This window comes from Pocillopora damicornis, chromosome 3 (genome assembly GCF_964200805.1).
Source record: "Pocillopora damicornis chromosome 3, jaPocDami1.2, whole genome shotgun sequence".
Lineage (NCBI taxonomy): Eukaryota > Metazoa > Cnidaria > Anthozoa > Scleractinia > Pocilloporidae > Pocillopora > Pocillopora damicornis.
The window spans coordinates 25,934,503-25,953,707 of record NC_142672.1 but is presented as its reverse complement, the minus strand read 5'-3'; the positions used below and the strand labels follow the sequence as shown (position 1 = coordinate 25,953,707).

General features: G+C 35.7%; 3 protein-coding genes across 10 annotated transcripts in view; all 3 read left to right on the top strand.

Moving 5' to 3' along the window:
- Positions 1-2,742, top strand: part of LOC113666861 (melanocyte-stimulating hormone receptor) — a 7,774-nt gene extending 5,032 nt beyond the window's left edge. For 2 of the 4 annotated variants that reach the window (XM_089201516.1, XM_089201515.1), the window contains exon 2: positions 962-2,742. In XM_089201516.1, coding sequence (XP_089057642.1) covers positions 976-2,013 — 1,038 coding nt within the window. In that variant the 5' untranslated portion in view covers positions 962-975 and the 3' untranslated portion in view covers positions 2,014-2,742. Of the gene's footprint in view, positions 1-141; positions 266-408; positions 629-961 lie in introns of those variants that run through there. The other 2 variants (XM_089201517.1, XM_027182658.2) reach the window with 2 other exon arrangements.
- The window catches only part of LOC113666860 (ras-GEF domain-containing family member 1B), a 35,226-nt gene that overhangs the window by 12,139 nt on the left and 3,882 nt on the right, over positions 1-19,205 (top strand). The window contains exons 1-19 of one of the 5 annotated variants that reach the window (XM_089201512.1): positions 4,158-4,247; positions 5,086-5,274; positions 10,014-10,159; positions 10,265-10,363; positions 10,969-11,003; positions 11,232-11,319; positions 11,603-11,653; positions 12,005-12,058; positions 12,849-12,911; positions 13,417-13,506; positions 15,360-15,437; positions 15,546-15,584; positions 16,158-16,195; positions 16,659-16,752; positions 17,164-17,211; positions 17,818-17,907; positions 18,262-18,324; positions 18,466-18,537; positions 18,714-18,809. In XM_089201512.1, coding sequence (XP_089057638.1) covers positions 10,088-10,159; positions 10,265-10,363; positions 10,969-11,003; positions 11,232-11,319; positions 11,603-11,653; positions 12,005-12,058; positions 12,849-12,911; positions 13,417-13,506; positions 15,360-15,437; positions 15,546-15,584; positions 16,158-16,195; positions 16,659-16,752; positions 17,164-17,211; positions 17,818-17,907; positions 18,262-18,324; positions 18,466-18,537; positions 18,714-18,809 — 1,170 coding nt within the window. In that variant the 5' untranslated portion in view covers positions 4,158-4,247; positions 5,086-5,274; positions 10,014-10,087. Of the gene's footprint in view, positions 1-4,157; positions 4,248-5,085; positions 5,275-8,449; positions 8,568-9,115; positions 9,363-10,013; positions 10,160-10,264; positions 10,364-10,968; positions 11,004-11,231; positions 11,320-11,602; positions 11,654-12,004; positions 12,059-12,848; positions 12,912-13,416; positions 13,507-15,359; positions 15,438-15,545; positions 15,585-16,157; positions 16,196-16,658; positions 16,753-17,163; positions 17,212-17,817; positions 17,908-18,261; positions 18,325-18,465; positions 18,538-18,713; positions 18,810-19,205 lie in introns of those variants that run through there. The other 4 variants (XM_027182655.2, XM_089201511.1, XM_089201513.1 and 1 more) reach the window with 4 other exon arrangements.
- On the top strand, positions 6,215-7,663 carry LOC113666863 (adrenocorticotropic hormone receptor-like). Its single transcript, XM_027182661.2, has one exon. It carries the CDS (start codon positions 6,343-6,345, stop codon positions 7,279-7,281), a length of 939 nt encoding a protein of 312 aa, XP_027038462.2. The 5' UTR covers positions 6,215-6,342; the 3' UTR covers positions 7,282-7,663.

Below are 19,205 nucleotides of genomic sequence, written 5' to 3'. Positions count from 1 at the left end.
ATAGATTAAGGTGGTCATCGCTGAAAGGATGGTCGTCCACTTTCAAAGCTCCGTATTTTGTTTCCCATTATCGGCTAATTTAACCAGGCAACGCGGGGGCAAGCGGATTTTGTTACAAACTGACATTTTCCAGAGTGTGATCTTAAGTCGAAGATCCATCGGACAGGCGAGCGGCGTCCTTATGATGCATTGACATAAAGCTACATCGGACGAAATGAAATTTCAGCATTGACGCAAAACGTCAAATTAAATGACTTGTTAAAGGGTTAGTTATTGAACTTGTTTTGTTATCTTTTCTAAAAAAAAAAAATTGATTGAGGAAATATCATTGAAATATTCTGACGGCGGAAGGGCTTTGGCTCAGAAACACTCCAATCCCATCAAGATAATATAAACCATTCACCTTCTAGTCATTTCTAAGATGATCCGGTTAATGCAAAGTGAAATTTTAGGTTGATTTTTTTTCTCTCTTTCACCTGATGAAATATGGAAAGTTTCACTATTTAAACAAGAATGTAGGTTCCAAGACCATCGATTGAGATTGTTTGGTTTGTAAAATACACGGTATTTGTGTTAATGCTGTGTTGAGCGCCTGTACAAACCATCAAATCGACGTAGCTGCCTAAAGGTGAAGCATATCTAATCAATTCACCCCAATATAATACCTGAGACCTTTATTTGAATACCATGAATATTTATGCGGATATTCCATAAAACAAAATTGCCTTAAAGGTTATCCAAAGTTCAGCAAAATCTCATTCGCTGAATATTTTTCCCAGAAAGAGTTTCCGAAAGAAAAAGACTTGAGCTTAAAACAGAAAGCTCTTCTTTACACTAAGAAACAAATACAGCCATATTTTCAAGGTTGTTGACAAGCAAGAAAGAAGCAGGGTCACAAGATATCGACTGCGTCTTTTACCACAACTCATTCAATTTCTTTGTTTCTTTTAAAACCTTGAAGGAACTTCTACTGGGATGGATGAATATCGAAGTCAAAATGCTTGCCTTTTCGCGAATGTAATAGACTTTAGTATGGAGGAAAACCAACTTGTTTACATTTCCAATGTAATGACCTGCATTTTCAACGCGTTATTCGCCGTTCCAGCCATCGTTGGAAATATTCTAGTTGTGTTAGCGATATGGAAAACACATTTGGCTCGTTCTCCGTCAAACATCTTACTGTCCACGCTGGCGTTCGCCGATCTTCAAGTTGGCTTGATCGTTCAGACTCTTTTCGTCTGTCACAAGATGGCTGAAATCTTCAAAGCTGAAGAGCTGTCTTGTTACGCTCGCTTTGTGTATATTGTGTTTGGTTACTGTATTACTGCAGTTTCTCTTCTCACGCTAACTGCCATCGCTCTGGAACGATTTTTGGCATTGCACCTACATTTGCGTTATAAAGAAGTAGTAACAAAAAAACGGATTTTAATAGCGGCCTGTTCTTTCTGGGTGCTGGGAATAGCAGTGACTTCACTATATTTTGTACAGAGGAGCGTGTTTGGCTCAATTGTGATAGCCTCTGAAGTATTATCCATCGTGATAACCTCTGTGGCATACATCAAAATTTACAAAATAGTGCGTCGTCATGCCAGAGAAATACAGTGTCAAAGACGATTTGATCCTGGAACACAGGTCGAATTAAACATGAAAAAATACCAGCGTTCGACGTTCACAATGGTGATTGTATTTATGCTGTCGTTTGTCTGCTATGTTCCTTATTCTTTGGTGATGGTGGCCAAACTCAAATACGGATTTACAGTACCGGTGAAGGTTGCAACTGATGTATTTTCGACTGTGGTTTGTATCAACAGCTCTCTGAATCCGTTTATATATTGCTGGAGAATGAAAGAAATTAAGCAGGCCGTCTGGGCGGTGATCAAACGAAATACTGGGGTTAATCCCGGAGCCACTGAACAAAGCACGATGACTTTCAATCCATTACCACCCAAAAGGCTGGATTATGGCTCTGGCTGTAAAACGGTTCCCGAAGCACCACATGAGAGTGTCAAGTAACGCGAAAAAAAAAAGGAAGAAAAATCTATAAAATCATATCTTTTAAATTCAGAATTATGCGGAGTGCAGTTTCTGTACGAAGAATCATGGCTTAAATTGTCAGAACAAGGGAAATTAAGGCAATATAAGTGAACAAATAACATCAGTGGCAGTGAATGTAAGAGAATCGTAAGCTCCATAACTATTTACTGAATATTCCAACTAATTGAAAAACTTATGAGAACTTTGATGCAAGTTCAGGATAAATGGAGATTGTACCCGCCGGCGGGCAGATCAAATAATCTTTATTTTTTATTTTTATCTACAACAGCCAACGGCAAATGGTTCATTTTATCTCATACGATGCTTTGCATTCAGTTTAGTCTCCTTTAATTTAGTCACCCAGTTGTCTAATATATCACACACAGGCTTGCTGTTGTTAAAATATAAATACTAATTTAAGAAAATTAAGAAAAAAAAAGGCTGCCAGTCTTTCGAAAAAGCCGCTGTCTTTAATGTTTCAATTGTTTTTCATAGTTTCGCCAGAATATGGCATACAGGAAATGACCCAAAGATTCGTTTGTTTGAAACTTTACAGAAATTATCTATCGATCGATTTAGTGTCTTATTTCATCCTCGCAACAAAAATTGTGTTTCCTCAAAGATGGTTTTTTCGTCTGAAAAAAGCATTTTCATTCTAAGTCTAAGAAATGGCCGAACTTTTAGAATTAAAAAATGGTTTGTAATGAATTTTCCCTGTGGGCGAAAGAATGAGTCATGTTTATTACAAGATTTGCTAGGGGACATTTAAATTAATTAAAAAAAAGTGATGCAGAATTGTCAGGTCAAAACAAAGGAAGCCGAAACGCTGAAAGAGATTTTCCCAATATTTCACAAAAGCTTATGTTTAAAAAGGGCGATTTGACATTTTATACCAGTGAATGAGTCTAACATATCTAATATGAAATGATATCGACAGTGACAGGTTTACTTCGATGTCATCCAACTCACTTTAGCTTTCCTTTATTTGATCAGCATCGGGTCTGATGCTAGTTTACAAATTCTGCATTACGTGCTTTTCCTAAAAAACAGTTGTTTGGGAAAGTTTTAGGTAAGCCTTCTTCACATACAGTGAAAGGTTAAATAGCACTGAAAATGATGATTTAGTAATTTTCCCTAAATCGTCTACTGAGTCATTTCATATTCACCACCTGCGAGTCAATTCTTTGTTGTCTTAAAACTCTCTTAACTGAAGACATTATCTGCAGTTAAAGGCAATGATTACCTTGTTACGGGTTTTTCTTGGCCTGATTTACAAGACTGAGAATCTTGCATTTATCTAAATTATTGTGACGATGAAGTGGTCTAATTTGATTATAAGATAACATCTAGACATTTGTGGTTTAGTTATTAAGATCTGTCAAGTTAAAGAACGCTTTTCATCTTAAAATCGAGCACATATTTTCTGCATTTTTTTTTTACCTATGTTAATTCAAACGACCCAAAAACACTATTCTCAAAAGGATAATTTTTTTTTAACCTTCGCCCAGTGTCTTGTCTGGCCTAGTCTTCTTGGTGAGATAGACTTTTTATATTCTGCTCTGTGGTTCTGAATTCCTCATAAGCGAAAAAAAAATTCAGCAGTTTAATAAATTTGTATCAAAACATATGGCTAATTACCACTGCGTCACTACGTACGTGTTGTTTGAAGAGCAGACCCGTTCTCAAACAATCATGATAGGACAAGCTAAGCCTACTGTCACATCCCATGTTTAAGCTTGACAAACTAAAAATTAATAACAGCTTAAATCTACAGAAAACTGAGAAATCCTTAGAAAAAAAAGAGATTTTATATGATTTTACGCGTTTCGAGGTCAAGACGACAATGATTAGCAAAGATTTTCTTGGTGGGGAACCACGACTGGTTAGAGTTACCGGTATGCTAAAACCAAGTGTCGATTGCGAGGTGGGAATGATACGGTAATCACTTGCAGCCTCTTGAAACAACCACCTGCTTTAGGGAGACACTAAAGAAGCATCATATTAGGCTGTTTTAAAGAATCTGAGTGACTTGCTAATTGCATTTTACAACGTTTGTTTATTTACTGATGACGCAAAAGCAAATTAAATTTCTCAATAAGTTCGACTAGAAATTCATTCCCCATAACATTACGATACGACGTTGGGTCGCTTTAGTTTCTGGTTAGAAATTGTTTTACTCAAAGTGACTCATTCAACAAATGCTCCTTCTTTTTGTAAGTCTAGGTATTATTTTTTTTTTCCCCTAAAGATTTGAATTGGGCAGCTTATACAGGCTGGTTTATGTTAAGTGTTTAAAGATTGCTTGCACATTCGCCATAATCCCTTCCTTCCTTCTTCCGGCCCCTTTCAAATATTTCTTTAAAAATTATTTAAAAACACTCTGAACTGAGGGTGTAGGTCAGACGAGCTGCTATAAATGTTTCAGTATCGCTATAGATTTTACACAGAAACTGTCGGCCAGTAGAGTTCCGCGGAGTTGCATGATGTTTGAGACGTCGTTAACATTTATCAAAATTTCAACCCCGGGAACTTTTAGGCTACCCAAATAGCTAATATAGTTAGTCTCGATAACCTCTTTCCAGTCTCAATTTTATGCAAGCTAAGTTGAGGGAAACAAACATGATGCAAACAACTTCAAACAACGGCGTCTATTTTAACTTTGGAACCATCGACTTTTGAAGAGAAATTATTATCCAATGCTTAAGTCTTACAGCTTCAGCTAACCTTAAATTACGTCTTCTTTGGATCGAAAAAGCAGTGAACGAATCGCGATTTTTAAAAGAATCACGAAGTCTCAAATTTGTAGCACACGTTTCGATGACGAAACGAGTATTTTACTTTCCTAAAAAAGATAGGAAAAACTGTTTGAATCTATACTAACCTCGAGAAACAAACACTATGTGGTGGATACTACACGGTGGCGAGTGGTTATGAATTTTATGTTCGAGTGACAAGATATTGTCAGTGGCAAGATATTGTCAGTTGCCACAGGAACACGTAATTCATATCTCCGAACTAAGGTGAAATTTTTCTTTATTTCATGAACAATAGGCGGCCATTATTCCAATCAACGATCAAACCAAGTTCATTCAGCAAAGTTTGAAGAAGGCTGCAACGGTGACGTCGTTACTCAATATGACCACTCGTGTTACATACGAAATAAGTGTCATCCAGTTACCAGATGTCGTGGTGGTGTTGACTTCACGAGAGAATTAAGGAACGGTCAATTTGAATCACCTGGTGGGCTGTAGGATTTTGTTTGTGTCACGATCAAATCTGCCCGATCCCCCCCATCTCTGTAATATCCAAATGCCCCCCCCCCTTTACTGGCAGTTAATTGGTGGTCAATTTCTTAAGCCCTCCCCGCCAACTCGCCCATCTTTATACTCTGTTGGTGACGACTAACCCAGCCCCCGCTCCCCCCGAAAACCTTATGATCCCCCAAATAGTCAAATAATGACTGTTCATAAAGAACGTGAGTGTTAGGTTGCCATCTTTTTAGACCAGTCACGACCAACAAGTTAACCACAAAAACCTTGCAATTATTACCCTTTCTGCACTGTTCCCAAATACGTTCGCGGTTTTTCCTTTTTGTTATTTATTTGTGCTGTAATCATACTTAATTATGCCTGTTTCTCGTTTTTTTTTTGAAAAACTCAAGTAGTTTTTCATATGAGGGGTTCGACGTGAATGACTCTCCGTTGATGAAAAATAAAAAACCTTTCGTTTAACTAATAATCTGATCGGAGAATGACTCTTGCGATAAACTGACAGATTATTTCTTTTGTTCAATCATTTTGGTAAGACAACGTTTATCAAACTGAAAACACAAATCAGATAATACTGCGTGAAAAAACTCAGATGTAAGTCGAAGAAATTTATATAGCATTAGAACTTCGATAACACCAGACCCGATTGACTTAAAGATTTTTCTCTAACACTCCGAAACTTAGATTGTTGCATTTTTTTAATTCGAAAGCAATTTTCATGAGCATTTAACTAATTGTCTTTTCCTCCGCTGATTTTCCCTTAGTGTAACACGAATGCGACCTACAATTTGTTCCTGAAAGCGGAAATTTTACTGAAAGTAAATAAAATTGAGGCTCTTGTTTCCTGGGTAATTAAATTTCGCCTTCTGATTCAAAGAAAGTGTACGTAATACGATGTTTAATCTGTTTATTTAAGCATCACGTTTCAACTTTCTCGTTCTCTTTTTAAAAAATCAGTCGGTGTATTGTACGAAACCTTGTAACATCGAAATCGCCCATCTAAAGAGGTCACGTTCAGTTAGCAGTTCTACATACGAAAATGAACTCTTCTTGTTTCAACTTTGATATCAACTTTGACACCGAAGCCTTGTATACCACAAACGTCGTTACAGCGGTTGTAAATTCTATGTTTTCCCTGACGGCTGTAATTGGAAATCTTCTCATCATTATGGCATATCAAAGAACACCTTCTCTTCATTGTCCAGCCAATACGCTCCTCTGTTGTTTAGCCTTAGCTGATTTTACCGTAGGACTTTTTGCGCAGCCAAGTTTCATCGCCCATAAAATAGGTGAGATTCAACGTAATTTCGACATATATTGTGCCACTAGGATTATTACAGAGACTTCAGGGTATATCGCTAGTGGTGTATCAATTCTGACACTAACAGCAATAAGCATCGAACGCTACTTCGCGGTGTATTTTCACCTCCGATACAACGAAATTGTGACCAATTTCCGAACCTTAGTGACAGTGGTCTTCCTGTGGTCCACAATGACTCTCGTAGCGGGTGCAAGATTTTTAATGAAAGACGGGAAGAAGTTCAACACGATAACAATTCCTATTTTGTTTTCAAGTTTAATCATTACAATCTGGTCGTACTCCAGGATCTACACGCAAGTCAAACGACATCATCGATGTATCCAAGATCAGGAAAAATCCGTGAGAATCATCGGAATCGCGAGATGCAGAAAGTCTATAGTTACCATGATTTACATCCTTGGGTTATTCATTCTTTCGAATGCGCCTATGATCGCTGTTGTTATTACTCACAAAGTTACTGGTTATACAAGACCTGTAAAAGAGGCTTATATCTATGTCTCTACCATTGTTTTTGTGTGTAGCTCCATAAATCCGATGATTTATTGTTGGAGAATTCCTGAGATTCGACGAGCAGTTCTTAAGATCATAAAAATCGTATTTTGCCTGCAAGCTCAAACTGGAAGCATGATGAATACCCTGCCTTGCCTGTTAGAGTGAAAGAATTTCAATATTGGTCAAGATCTAAAGTAGTATCACTCATTTAAGGACTGGTCATAATTTTTCGATTTATCGTCGGGGAGGGGGGGGGGGAGGGTTGGAGGATTTTGCTTGTCTCGCGATAAATTTTACCTGATGCCCCTTAAGGATCTGTATTTTTACGATCGTCCCCCTCCCACCTCATTAGCGGTTCATTGGCAGTAAATTTTGTATAGTTCTCTCTGTTGGCGACGACTGATCGATATGATCCCTCCTCCCCCTGAAAAACATGTGATCCCCTCAAATCCTCCACCCCTATCCCCAGGGCGATTAATAATTACTGGTTCTTCATCTATGTATGCGTAATGCATCTTCTGATATTAATAATGACTTATCCATCCACAAGAAATACGGTTTGACATACGTCTTGTTTTAGAAAAGGACGGCTTCCTTGCCGAGAATTTGAAGACAACGATCGAAGGAGAAGTAAGCTCAATAACGATATATTTCAATCTCTCAGAACTTTGATTCAAACGAAACACCTAACCTCTTGTTTTGTCATCAAACGCTCTTTAGAATTGAGACATTGAACGCCGCCACTTTGAATCCTGCTTAGCGACCTAGCTCCTATTATGACGTAACATTACTTTCTTCCTACATGTATTTCTCAACGATCCGGTTGATCAATTATTGTTTTTACACAAATATATTTTTACTCACCGGAAACGATGGTTTTTAGTGAAAACTAGTGGTGAAAGAACTATCACAAATTCTAAGCAAGGTCAAAAACTAACGATGCTGACAGCCAATTCATTCATGAAAGTAGATCTCAAGATCTCTTGCACCTTGTCGACTCTTGTCAAACTTGGCTGCATTTGTTCAGTTTTTTTTCTACTGAATTTCATTCTTGACGACTTTTTGAAGTTATTTCTGGTTTAATCGAGCTACACGAGTGATCTGACCGCGAACTGGTAAATGTGGGGGTGGTGTTAAAAAATTGGGTGACATGACTCTTGCTTTTGGGCGACATGAATAGAACTTTCGGGCCACATGACATTTGGCGATATGACTTTTGGGTCACTTGACTGTAAACCGTGGGGGCGAGCTAGTTTTGCATTAGGGGGCGAACTTACAACGGGGCTAATTCTCCAATTATCTTTGCAGTCATGCAGTCATGTAATACGTATGCATTGCGGACGTATACTCCACTGTATGATTTGTTCCCAGTCCTCCTTTTATTGCCAAGGGTTTTTTTTAAGAGTTTCCGCGTTTTAAGTGAAAGTGAAGAACTTTGCTGCTTCCTTAAGGTGAGAAAAGTAATTCTTAAAAAATGCACGCATGTGGTAGTCATGGATTTGAAATACTGTCAAAAGAATCCGTGATCACATGAAATTGTACTAAAGGTATAAATTAGGTCTTCGTTCTAGAACAATTAGCCAAACGATGCAATTTAACATGGCTTGATATTACGATAAAGGCGCCAGATTGTTTATGTTAGGTTAATTGTAGCTCACTTAAAGTATTTTATTTTCATTTTGATGGCTGCGATAAATGAGGATTCTCAAGAAATTTTAATGTACAAGGGTTATTTGAACGAAGAAGAGCGTCTCTGCATTGTGTTCGATGTTGATAACATTCGCTTCGGTGAATTTTGCGACTGTAATAACGAAAACCATTTACAAAATTCATAAAGAGTGCTCAGTGGGAAAAGTCTTGATTGTTGAAAACAGAAATGAGCGATACTATTTTACCAAAAATGAGATTATACTATTGGCAATGTTTGCATTTACTGTGTAAAGCTTTTGAGAAAACATTAGTAATTATAATATAGCTGACAATTGTGTTAATGTATTCCGCTCTCATTGTTTTAGACAGACCTCGCCGCACGATCTTCACACTGTTTGGCAAACATTGCACGTAATTCGCCTTGTTTTGTGCTTTTACTCGAAGGTGACATTTTTCAAGCGATGAAACTTTTCATTTTCGATAGATGTGAAATGTGGTTCAAATTCAAAATTACACCTATCCGAATAGACCACGAAAATATACCACTTTTAAATCGTCCAACTCTTTGACAAGCGTAAACCGCGAAGACTCGATGGGTATTTAAAATTTTTATGATTAAAAAATAAGTGAGATAAATGCAATATCTTAAAAATTGTCGAAGACTGCCTTTCTCTAAACAGATAAATTCTACTGTTTTAATATAAGTTTTCGCTTATTTCGGTTAGTTTGCGTGGGTTTTATATGTAAATTATATGGAACCATACACTAATGCACTATCTGTATTCGGTTACCTTTTATGGTTGTTAGGAACTTAGTTTTAAAATAATTCAGGTTCTTAGATAATACCAAGTGAGGTTAATATTGTAATTGCATGTCTTCCTCTAAGGGCTTTGTTATTTTTCAAGTTTATTTGTTATTTTGATTACTCGCTGATGTGGAGATAGACGGACGACCAAGTAAAAAAATGGGAACCCAAAATTCAAGATGAGCAGGCCTTGATTGATTTTTAGCTGAAGTTGTTCTAAGATCCAAGATGAAACATACCTCAGGCTCCAACTTCTGTAGCAAAATAATTATTTTTCAGGCCTCAATACTGGGAGTGTTTAAACATGTTTACATGCAGACTAAACATTATCCAAAAAAGCATCGGAGAGCACAATTTGTGGTGCTACAATGTGAGTCTTGTTTGAGGCTTATATGCACAAGTTTAAAACTAACTTTTGCAATGATGATACTTGATTTTTAAGAATGTCATGGGCTTGGCTGGGCCCAGTAGAGAGAGACAAAAAATTGATGGTCAAAGTTACTGATAACAGCTAACATGGCAACTAGTGATGGAAGTACTGCAACTTTGGAGAACCTTGGTCAGGGACTCTTTGGCGTTCAATTGGAGGTGATTTACATTATTTATACCACTGATGATATTTCTTTTATAGTTATGAAGAAAATTTTTAGTTGTTTAATATAAAATGAGTTAATTTACACTGACCTTTGTTAGGTGACTGAAAAATTGCTGGAAGCAGAGAAGAAGAAACTAACTCAGTTAGAGCTACATCTTGTTGAAGAATCAGGAAGTGGAATAAGTGGTGTTGAGAAGGTAAGTTTAACTTAAGATAAATGAATAAAGGGGGGTAAGTTTCAAAACAATCTGTGGTGCTGCATTGGCAGGGGGAAAACAAGATAATTTGGCTTTATCAACTGAGCTGATGATGTAAATTCACCACCATAAAGTCAGTTTCTAATGCTGACACTTAAGAGGGTAAGCCTTCAGTCAGAGCAAAATATTATGTAAATTGGTATGGGTAAAGTCAGTTTCTAGAGCTGACATTTTAAGCATTAGCCCCTTGTCAGAGCAAAAGATAATGTAAATTGGCCACTATGCAGAGTTTCCTAGGCTGATGTTTCCAGCATCAGCCCTTTATCTTTCACTCCAACAAAGGGTTAAGGCATTGAACATCGGCTTTTAAAACCCTTTATGCCAGCCAATTTATATCATTAACTCAGTTGATAGGGTCAAATTATCAAGTTTAAGGTAACCCTGTGCTGAATCTCCTTGCAGTTTTTTAAATCCAAGCGGCCCAGAGATTTCGGTCAAGAAATAATTTTCTTGCTGTTCTGGATAGATTGTTTTATTTGAAGTTTTTTCAAAGAGTAAAAGCAGTACCTATGATTCTTTTTCTTTTTTTTTTTTTTTTTTAAAAGGAAAAAGAGTTAACCCGCCAAAAATCAAACTATGCGTAAGTAAAGTTCAATTCAGTATTTATTGGTCTGATTTGGATTTTAGAAGTAACACATCCAAGTGGTGTTTCTTCTTAAATTGCATCATTGACTCCGTAGGTTAAGCTAAAATTTAAAATGTTGATTTTTGTGGATTTGTGCAAACTGACAGACTGTTGCATAATAATTATTCCTAAAACATACAGGTGTAGGATGTATAGTTTAGCTTTGTATTTACATCTGTGCAGACGCTTGTCAATACAGCATCACCAGCTTGCCAAAGAATACGAGGAAGCTGCAAGAGGTCTGTTGAGAAGATCAACCAAGCAGAGAAAGGTAATTTTACACCTTAAAATTTACTGTGACTTTGTTACATTAAACATTGTCTATTTTTATCAATTATTTGATCCTTATATTTATCATATTTAAATGTTTTTAAGCCTTTTTATACACTATTATTTCATACCTTGATTTAAAATAAAGAAGGAAATGTGCATGTAGACTGTATTATATTTCAACATAAAAAAGGTGATTGTAATTGGGAGGGAAACAGTAAGAGGAACACTGTAATAAATATTCCTCTCCCCTTTGATTTTATTTTTTTTTTTTTCTGTTGTAGTCTTCAAGAAGTGTTCCATCTCTTGGTTTTAAGCAAACTGTTAAAGCAAGGGTAAATATGCTAGACTTTCATGAGGTATTGTTAAATTTAAACTTATAGCTGTGAGTATTGTTATTTATTCACATATACTACAAGTAAATCACATGTAGTAGACAGTTAATTGTAGTAAAGTTCTTTTAAGAATTTAATAGTTATTAAGCAAAATGCATCAAATCTCTTCATTAATGAATAGCATGTATTAGCATTATTTTCTATGTTAAGGAAGTTCTTATTTGATCATCATTTAGCAAGGATGATTAAAACAATTTTGATGTTAAACAACCTATCCCCAAATTTTTAACCTGGAAAGTGAATAGTAATGAGGTGAATGAAGCTTAGATATGGCTCACTTTGTTTTTTCAGCCTACCATCTTTGGAAATCTGGTGGATGAAGATTGGGAAAATCACAATAGATCTGTAAGAATTCAAAGAATTTGAAATTTTAATCATTTTGATATTTACAGGTATACAGAGGCTTGCCTTTTAGTTGCCAAAAATTATGAACTGGTCACTAAAAATTACCAGTAAAAGGAAACACTTTTTTCAATTGTATCGAATGTGTTAAAACTTCTGATCACACCCCTTTTGTAGCAGTATGAATGATATTTATTTTGGGGGGATTTCATTTCATCTCAAAAAATATTAATAAAAGAATAAGTAATAAAGAAACAAAGAAAAAATGTTCTTGACGAAAATGTCAGAGCAGAAGTGATATATTAAGCATCAAATGAAAATGGTTTAAATTATCTCACTGTATAAACTAAGTTATGAAGTTAACACATTATGATTTGCTTCATGACCACCAAACACAGGTTACCAAGAATTATAGACTTACAATACATGTCCAGTTTTATTGCTGCAGAAACTGTAGTTTTCAAGTTGACTGAAGCATTACAGCTTGAAATCAGCTTGCCTATGAATTAACGTTGTGATCAAAACTACATGACGTTTTTTTGTTGACAGAACCTTATATTAAGTACAATATTAAAGCTGAATATTTGTTTTTATCAGTAACAATACAATGTGAGATGAATTACAATGAAACTTCTCTCGGTATAATGCTGAATGTTGATGATACTGATATTGTGATATTGAGAACAAGTAGTACTTGTTAAGTAATTGTTTCTTGATGGGTTAGGGCTCTATTGAATCAGTATTATCACCCTATTCAATACTGACTTGGCTGTTTTGTTTTTCTCTCTCTTAGTCTGTGAAGAAGATCAGTATTACACCATCAAGAACACCATCTCTCCCTTCAAACTTCTCAGAGGTATGCCTTCAGATTTACATGTAAACTGCTTTTTTTGTCAACCCACAGAGTATCAAATGCAAACCCTACCATAATTAATATATAATCACTGAGTGTTCTTATGAGTTGTGCCATATTTTTATGAGCCTGTAGGGCAAGTCAAAGTAGATACAACAAGTAATCAGTTATTTTTTTATCCAACTTTTTTTTTTTCTGCCAAGTCTTCCTGTTTATTTCTCATAAGGCAGGAAAAGCAAAGCAGATAGAGAAGTGTAGCACCTGCCACCAACTTGTTAAACAGGTTTTTTTACAGTACAAAAAAAACAACTGTCCATGGCAAGTTAAACTGTACAATAAATTGTAGGATACTTTTACTCTATTCGTGGGTTATTTGTACTCTACTTTGAGTAGTTGGATGATAATAATCAAGTGATATTTTGTATATTCACCTACGCTGTACATCTGGTACTATGGGGGAATATTCTGAAGATTTTTTTTTTTGAGTCAGTTATTTGTGTTTTTGTAGGATGTTATGTTTGAGGATGGACATATTACAGCTGGTACCCTCAGTGGTCTTATTCAGCTCTTGGTTCCTCTTCCAAATTACTACCCAGATGTAAGTACCGTACTTTTTGTTTTTGCAAAGGCCAGTAAATTCCACAAATACTTTTAAAGTAGACTGATCTCCCTCAAATTATCACCAGGGAGAGTGAATTGCAAATACCAACTGTAATGAGAGCTGCTCCATTTTATCACCCATTTGGACTAATTTGCTTTGTTGTTGGGCTGATTGCATATGGTCTTCTTAGGGAATTTAAATATCTAAGCTCTCTGGTCGAATTACATGCAGCGACTCCCCAGATGGTGTTGTTTTGCAATGGGGCAAAAGTAAAATATATACTTAAAAGTTAATCCTTTATTAGATGTTCCTGGGAATGACTTTTTAACCCCCAAATCACACATACATGTTGTACAGTTGGGCTACCTGTGGTGTACTGTAATGTTATTTGCAGACTTTATCAAATACTTTACTTCATGTGACGCTTGCGATGAAAGACAAAACTTCGAGGGGTGTCGCTAGGCATGTTTTCTAAGTGTCGCTGATGTGGGGACTATTTTACCGGTCATAGTGAAACCACGAAAACCAAGATGACGATTAACGGTGTTTATTTAGATCATGATCACGATCGTAAACTGAAATTACAATTATAATATCATAACGAATGCATGAATCTACTTGAATTGGTGCGAAAGGCATGAAAGAAATGCTTTACATGCCTATGTCAATAACGCGATTAAAATTACAACAATTAATGTGAATTAACATAAACAAATAATAAAAGGCTAAATTAAAACTACTCGAGATTCAAAGATCGGCTACATGATGACCATTTGCGGCTGATTAACAGCCCAAAGACTAAAATGTGGGCGTTGCTGTGTGAGCGTCTAGTTATTTCAAATTACTCTTTTGATTTCAAGATAATTAGTTGTACTATTGTACAACACAGTACATACGTGTGCTATCGCCCAAGGTGAAAAACTAAACTTAAACATATTGAAATAAAACTAACAAAATCACTTACATATCGGTCCCGCTTGTGCCAAAGGTTTGGAAGGAAAGAATGAAGGTACTGCTGTTCAAGGCGAAATCTTGCAAAACTCTGACTAAAAGGGACGCTAACTTAGCTTTTATATGCGCGTGGTGACGCTAAAAGATCCGATTACAAACCAATAGGAAAAAGATAAACATTGTAACTACGATCGTAACTAGGCAAACAAAGTAATTGATAATTGATCTTATCAATAAAGGGCAAAATTACTGAGCGCTGATTGGTTGAGAGAGAGGGCATTTTTTTCTTAATCGAGGGCATTTTTAGTAATCAAGAGAGGGCATGATTACCTGTTAATGATTGGCTAATCCGTTGCATTGCTAATCCGTTGCTTCCCAGATAAAAATAGACTGCATGCGTGATTTTCCTTCGTATAAATTTTGCCCTTTATTGATAAACAAGTAATCCCATGAGACCTCGTACTATTAAGGATTATAATTGCACGAGAGTTTTCAAAATTTTCCAAATTGCCCTTGTCGCTTCGCGACTCGGGCAATTTTGGAAAATTTTGAAAACTCTCGTGCAATTAATCCTTAATAGTACTTGGCCTCATGTGATTACCTATACTAATCAAAGAACTCTTCTTTTGTTCGATATCCTTAACACTTCAGTTATATAAGTGCACTTTGCAAATGGCAAATTGTAGGAATAGTGGGCTACATGTAAATATACAATTCTTACAAATGGTCCTTTGCACAGTCATGTGTGAGGTACATGTCATTATTTTTCAAGAGTTTTCAAAGTAAGTAATGGTCTTGCATGTTTTCAACAAATTTATTATACAACAAAATTCTATTAATATTTTATTACTACTGCAGTTTAAGTGATATTAAGTTTCTAGTCATCTTATTTTTCTCAGAGGACATATGTGTTTGCATTTCTACTCTGCTCAAGGCTGTTTGTTCTTCCCAGTGAATTGCTGTCAAGAGTTTCAAAGGTAAAAAAAAATCTGTCATGACAGAAAGTAATCAATTAGCTCAATGTAGATAGTTAAGTAACTACAGGTAAATGCTTGATCTGAATCCATTTGTCTTTGAAATTGTAGTCTTGTGCTGAGCAGATAAAGAAAGCGCCTTCTGAAGAGGTGTGTGATCTGTTGTGTTGAAAAAAGATGATGTTAACATGTAGGTGTTGTTAGTTAAAGTGGAACTATGTCCACCAAGTATTGCAAGTTGCCTTTTACTTGAATGTTATATTTTATCTGAATTGTTGTGAGATAATTGATGGGATTAACTTTTCAGCTCTATTATAAATGTTTTTTTTCTTAGATAATTGATTGGATTAACTTTTCAGCTCTATTATAAATGTTTTTTTTTTCTTAGATAATTGATGGGATTAACTTTTCAGCTCTATTATAAATGGTTTTTTTTCTTAGATAATTGATTGGATTAACTTTTCAGCTCCATTATAAATGTTTTTTTTTTCTTAGATAATTGATGGGATTAACTTTTCAGCTCTATTATAAATGTTTTTTTTTCTTAGATAATTGATTGGATTAACTTTTCAGCTCCATTACAAATGTTTTTTTTGGTTTGATAATTGATGGGATTAACTCTTTTGCTCCATTATAAATGTTTTTTTTTTTGGTTTGATAATTGATGGGATTAACTTTTCAGCTCCGTTTTAAATGTTTTTTTTTTTATCATTCCAATTTCAGACCAAGGTGCTTGCCTTTAATTTAGTGCAACTATTGAGGTAATCTTTCAAACACCTTTTAGAAATAGGGGAAAAGCTCAGTTTCATTCAATATGGTCATTTAAGACAAAATTGTGGTATGAACCCTCACTAATGGCCATTTGAACAGGAGAAGGATAAAAATAAAACTGTCAGTTCTGTTAAGTTTATTATTTAAATTATGATATTGATTTTTAGTTAACCCTGTGTTTCCCAGAAGTGATTAACATGAACCTTCTCCCTATAATATCCATACATTAATCAGCAAATAGGTAATAAGAATATTCAAACTTATCAGGTAGAAGCTGCTGTCTTGATCTAGCACCAAGTTCTCATAACTAGTTTATGAGAAAATGTTAAGCAGCTAGAAAGGAGAATTAACAATCAGATCTTGAGAGTTAAAGTGTTAAAGTTCTGTTCTCAGGAGTTCCTTCAAATGGAACAAATGATGACTGGCCCCTTACGGTGTAATTTATCTCTACAGTGAATGGACTGAGACATTTCCAAATGACTTTAAAGATGAAGTGATGATGATGCATGTCAAAGACATCACCAGTTACTGTGCATCACTCACTGTGGTATGTCACTGTTTGTTCTTCAAGTTTACCCTCAATATGCAAACTTTTCCCTTTTGTTCTTACTCCTTTATTTGTATTAAATTAAATACAAAACAAAACAAAACAAAAACAATGAGGAGAAAGGTACATGTAATTGAAAGAAAAACATAAAGATAGATTCTTTTGTGAAAGACAATAATAATACCAATGTATTATGAGTTCCTTTTTGTCATCAAAAACTTTGTTTTTTGAAATTTGTGTAAAACAAATTAAAGTAGTTTGAGAAGTAATTTAGGTTGCGCCAATGTCAGTCACTACTTTAGCCAAGACTACCCTGACACAGACCATCAACAGTGGTCGGTGTTCTGTAACACGATAATGTGATCATTAGATTTATTTTCATTTAACTATTTTGGTTACTTTCTTCATAAGGAATTAAGAAGCATGGTTGGACAGATGACTCAGTCCCTCTTTCAGAAGGTGCGCCAAAACTTTTTTAATAAAATTTTTTCTTAAGGTAGACTTAAATTAAGCACTTTACTGTATCACTGTTAACCTTTTAACTCCCTCTGAGGAGTGACCAGGACAGAATTTCTCCTCTCAATATCTATACATTATCAAACAGGCAAGTAATGGGAATAAAGAAAAAATATGGATTTGAGGATTCTTAATTTTTCGAATACCAAATTCTCCAAACCAACATCATAAGAATGGTATGGCAGACAATAAGGAGAATGACTAATGAGATCTTAGGATTGAGAGCGCTATTGTTGCAAGAAACTTAGAACCTTTTCTCTTCTGCAGTGAAACTCCTCTCTGAGTTCAACTGACTCTTCTAGCTTGAGCTTTTTAAGGGGGTTGCTGAGGAATGAGTCATTTCCATGGAAACTTAGAACTTGACTTTTTGATTTAATTTGGCCGATGCCAATGATTTAATCAGATGCTTTTTTTTTTATCATTAGTGTGTTTGATCATTATAGTTTGTGGGACTGGGACTGAACCTGGCCGGACACTTGTAAAGTGCTGTGTTCGATAAGTTTCATTTGTAAATCCAAAACGTGGTTTGATCATCTGTCACTATTGCAGCTTGCATTGTTGAATAAATATGAAGAGATTCTGTTAAAGGCAACGGCGGCTGCTGAAGACAGAAAGCTGACAAGGTCCACCAAGTACAAAGTATGTTGGCAAAGTTTTTTTTCCGGATCATATTCGATTAAAAATGAGTGATGTTTGATAAGAAAAAGTGAATATTTGAGTGTTTAACCCTTTGGCCCTTAGGAGTGACCAGCATCTAATTTCTCCTTACAATTTTACCCCTGAATCAAACATTAAGGTCATGTGAATAAAGGAAATGATCCAACTAGAGAAGTTCTTGATTGTTAGACTAATTCTCCTTGTCCGCATCTTAGAAAAAGTATAGTGAACAGTATGGAGAATATATAAATATATTGATGTAGAGCGTGAGGGGTTAATCGATGTGAGCGCCAGTGGTGAGATGTAACTGCCTTGATACGTTGTTGTTTCCCACAGAGCGTTCTCGAGGTCTGTCCTAATCCAGTGATTATGGCTCAACAGTTGTGTCACATTGAGATGGTAATTATTACTAATTAAAATCAGTCTCGCATTTTTCACTCGTTGAGAATTGTAATAATCTTTGGAATACTGTTACAGTTGACCGTTTTATACTAGGTAACCTATTTCGATGTACCAACAAACTGTTACATTCTATCACAGGAAAGACTTGCTAATATTGGACCAGAGGAGTTTGTGCAAACTTTTATTCCAAGAGATGAAGCGGACTTAAGAGTAAGATTGATCAACTTGTCTGGGAAGCTGTTTATTTATTTTCTTTTTATTGTGTTATCAAGATTAAGTTTTTTTTTTCTTTTTCATTTTTTCTCTCTTTCAGATCTTCATTTGTCCCTTTCGTTCATGCATTCTCCCATTCGTTTCCTTGATTCATTAATTTTTTCCTCTTTCAGTCAACTCTCAGCTATATCAAAAGGACAAGCAACTTAGAAGCCTACATTGAATGGTTCAATCGACTTGGTTATTTAGTGGCAACTGAAGTCTGTTTGGTAAGTATAAAATTCCTATGAACTGAGTTTGGTCGGGCCGGACGGGAAAATATTTGGCTCTCGGTCATACGGACCTCGTTGTGTTTGGTCTGTTTTCCCGACCTGTCCTCCGACTCAGTCAATAAGTACATAATAGTTGTATCCTCATTGGTTCATTTGTAATCGCGTTTTTGCTACTCTATTATACAAATAGATTCCATTTTGCAGTGCGTGTGTTCAGTAATCCATGACAGATGAGGTCAAAATCTGGTTAAAACAACGGAGTGGCACATCACTTGCAGCCGAGTCTGTCACTGATGTTCTTACGAAATTTTGACGTCTTCTGATACCTTTTATTGTTAAGACGCACGTCAATGTGCAGTCTATTTGTTTTTGTGATAAAAAAGCTACATTTTG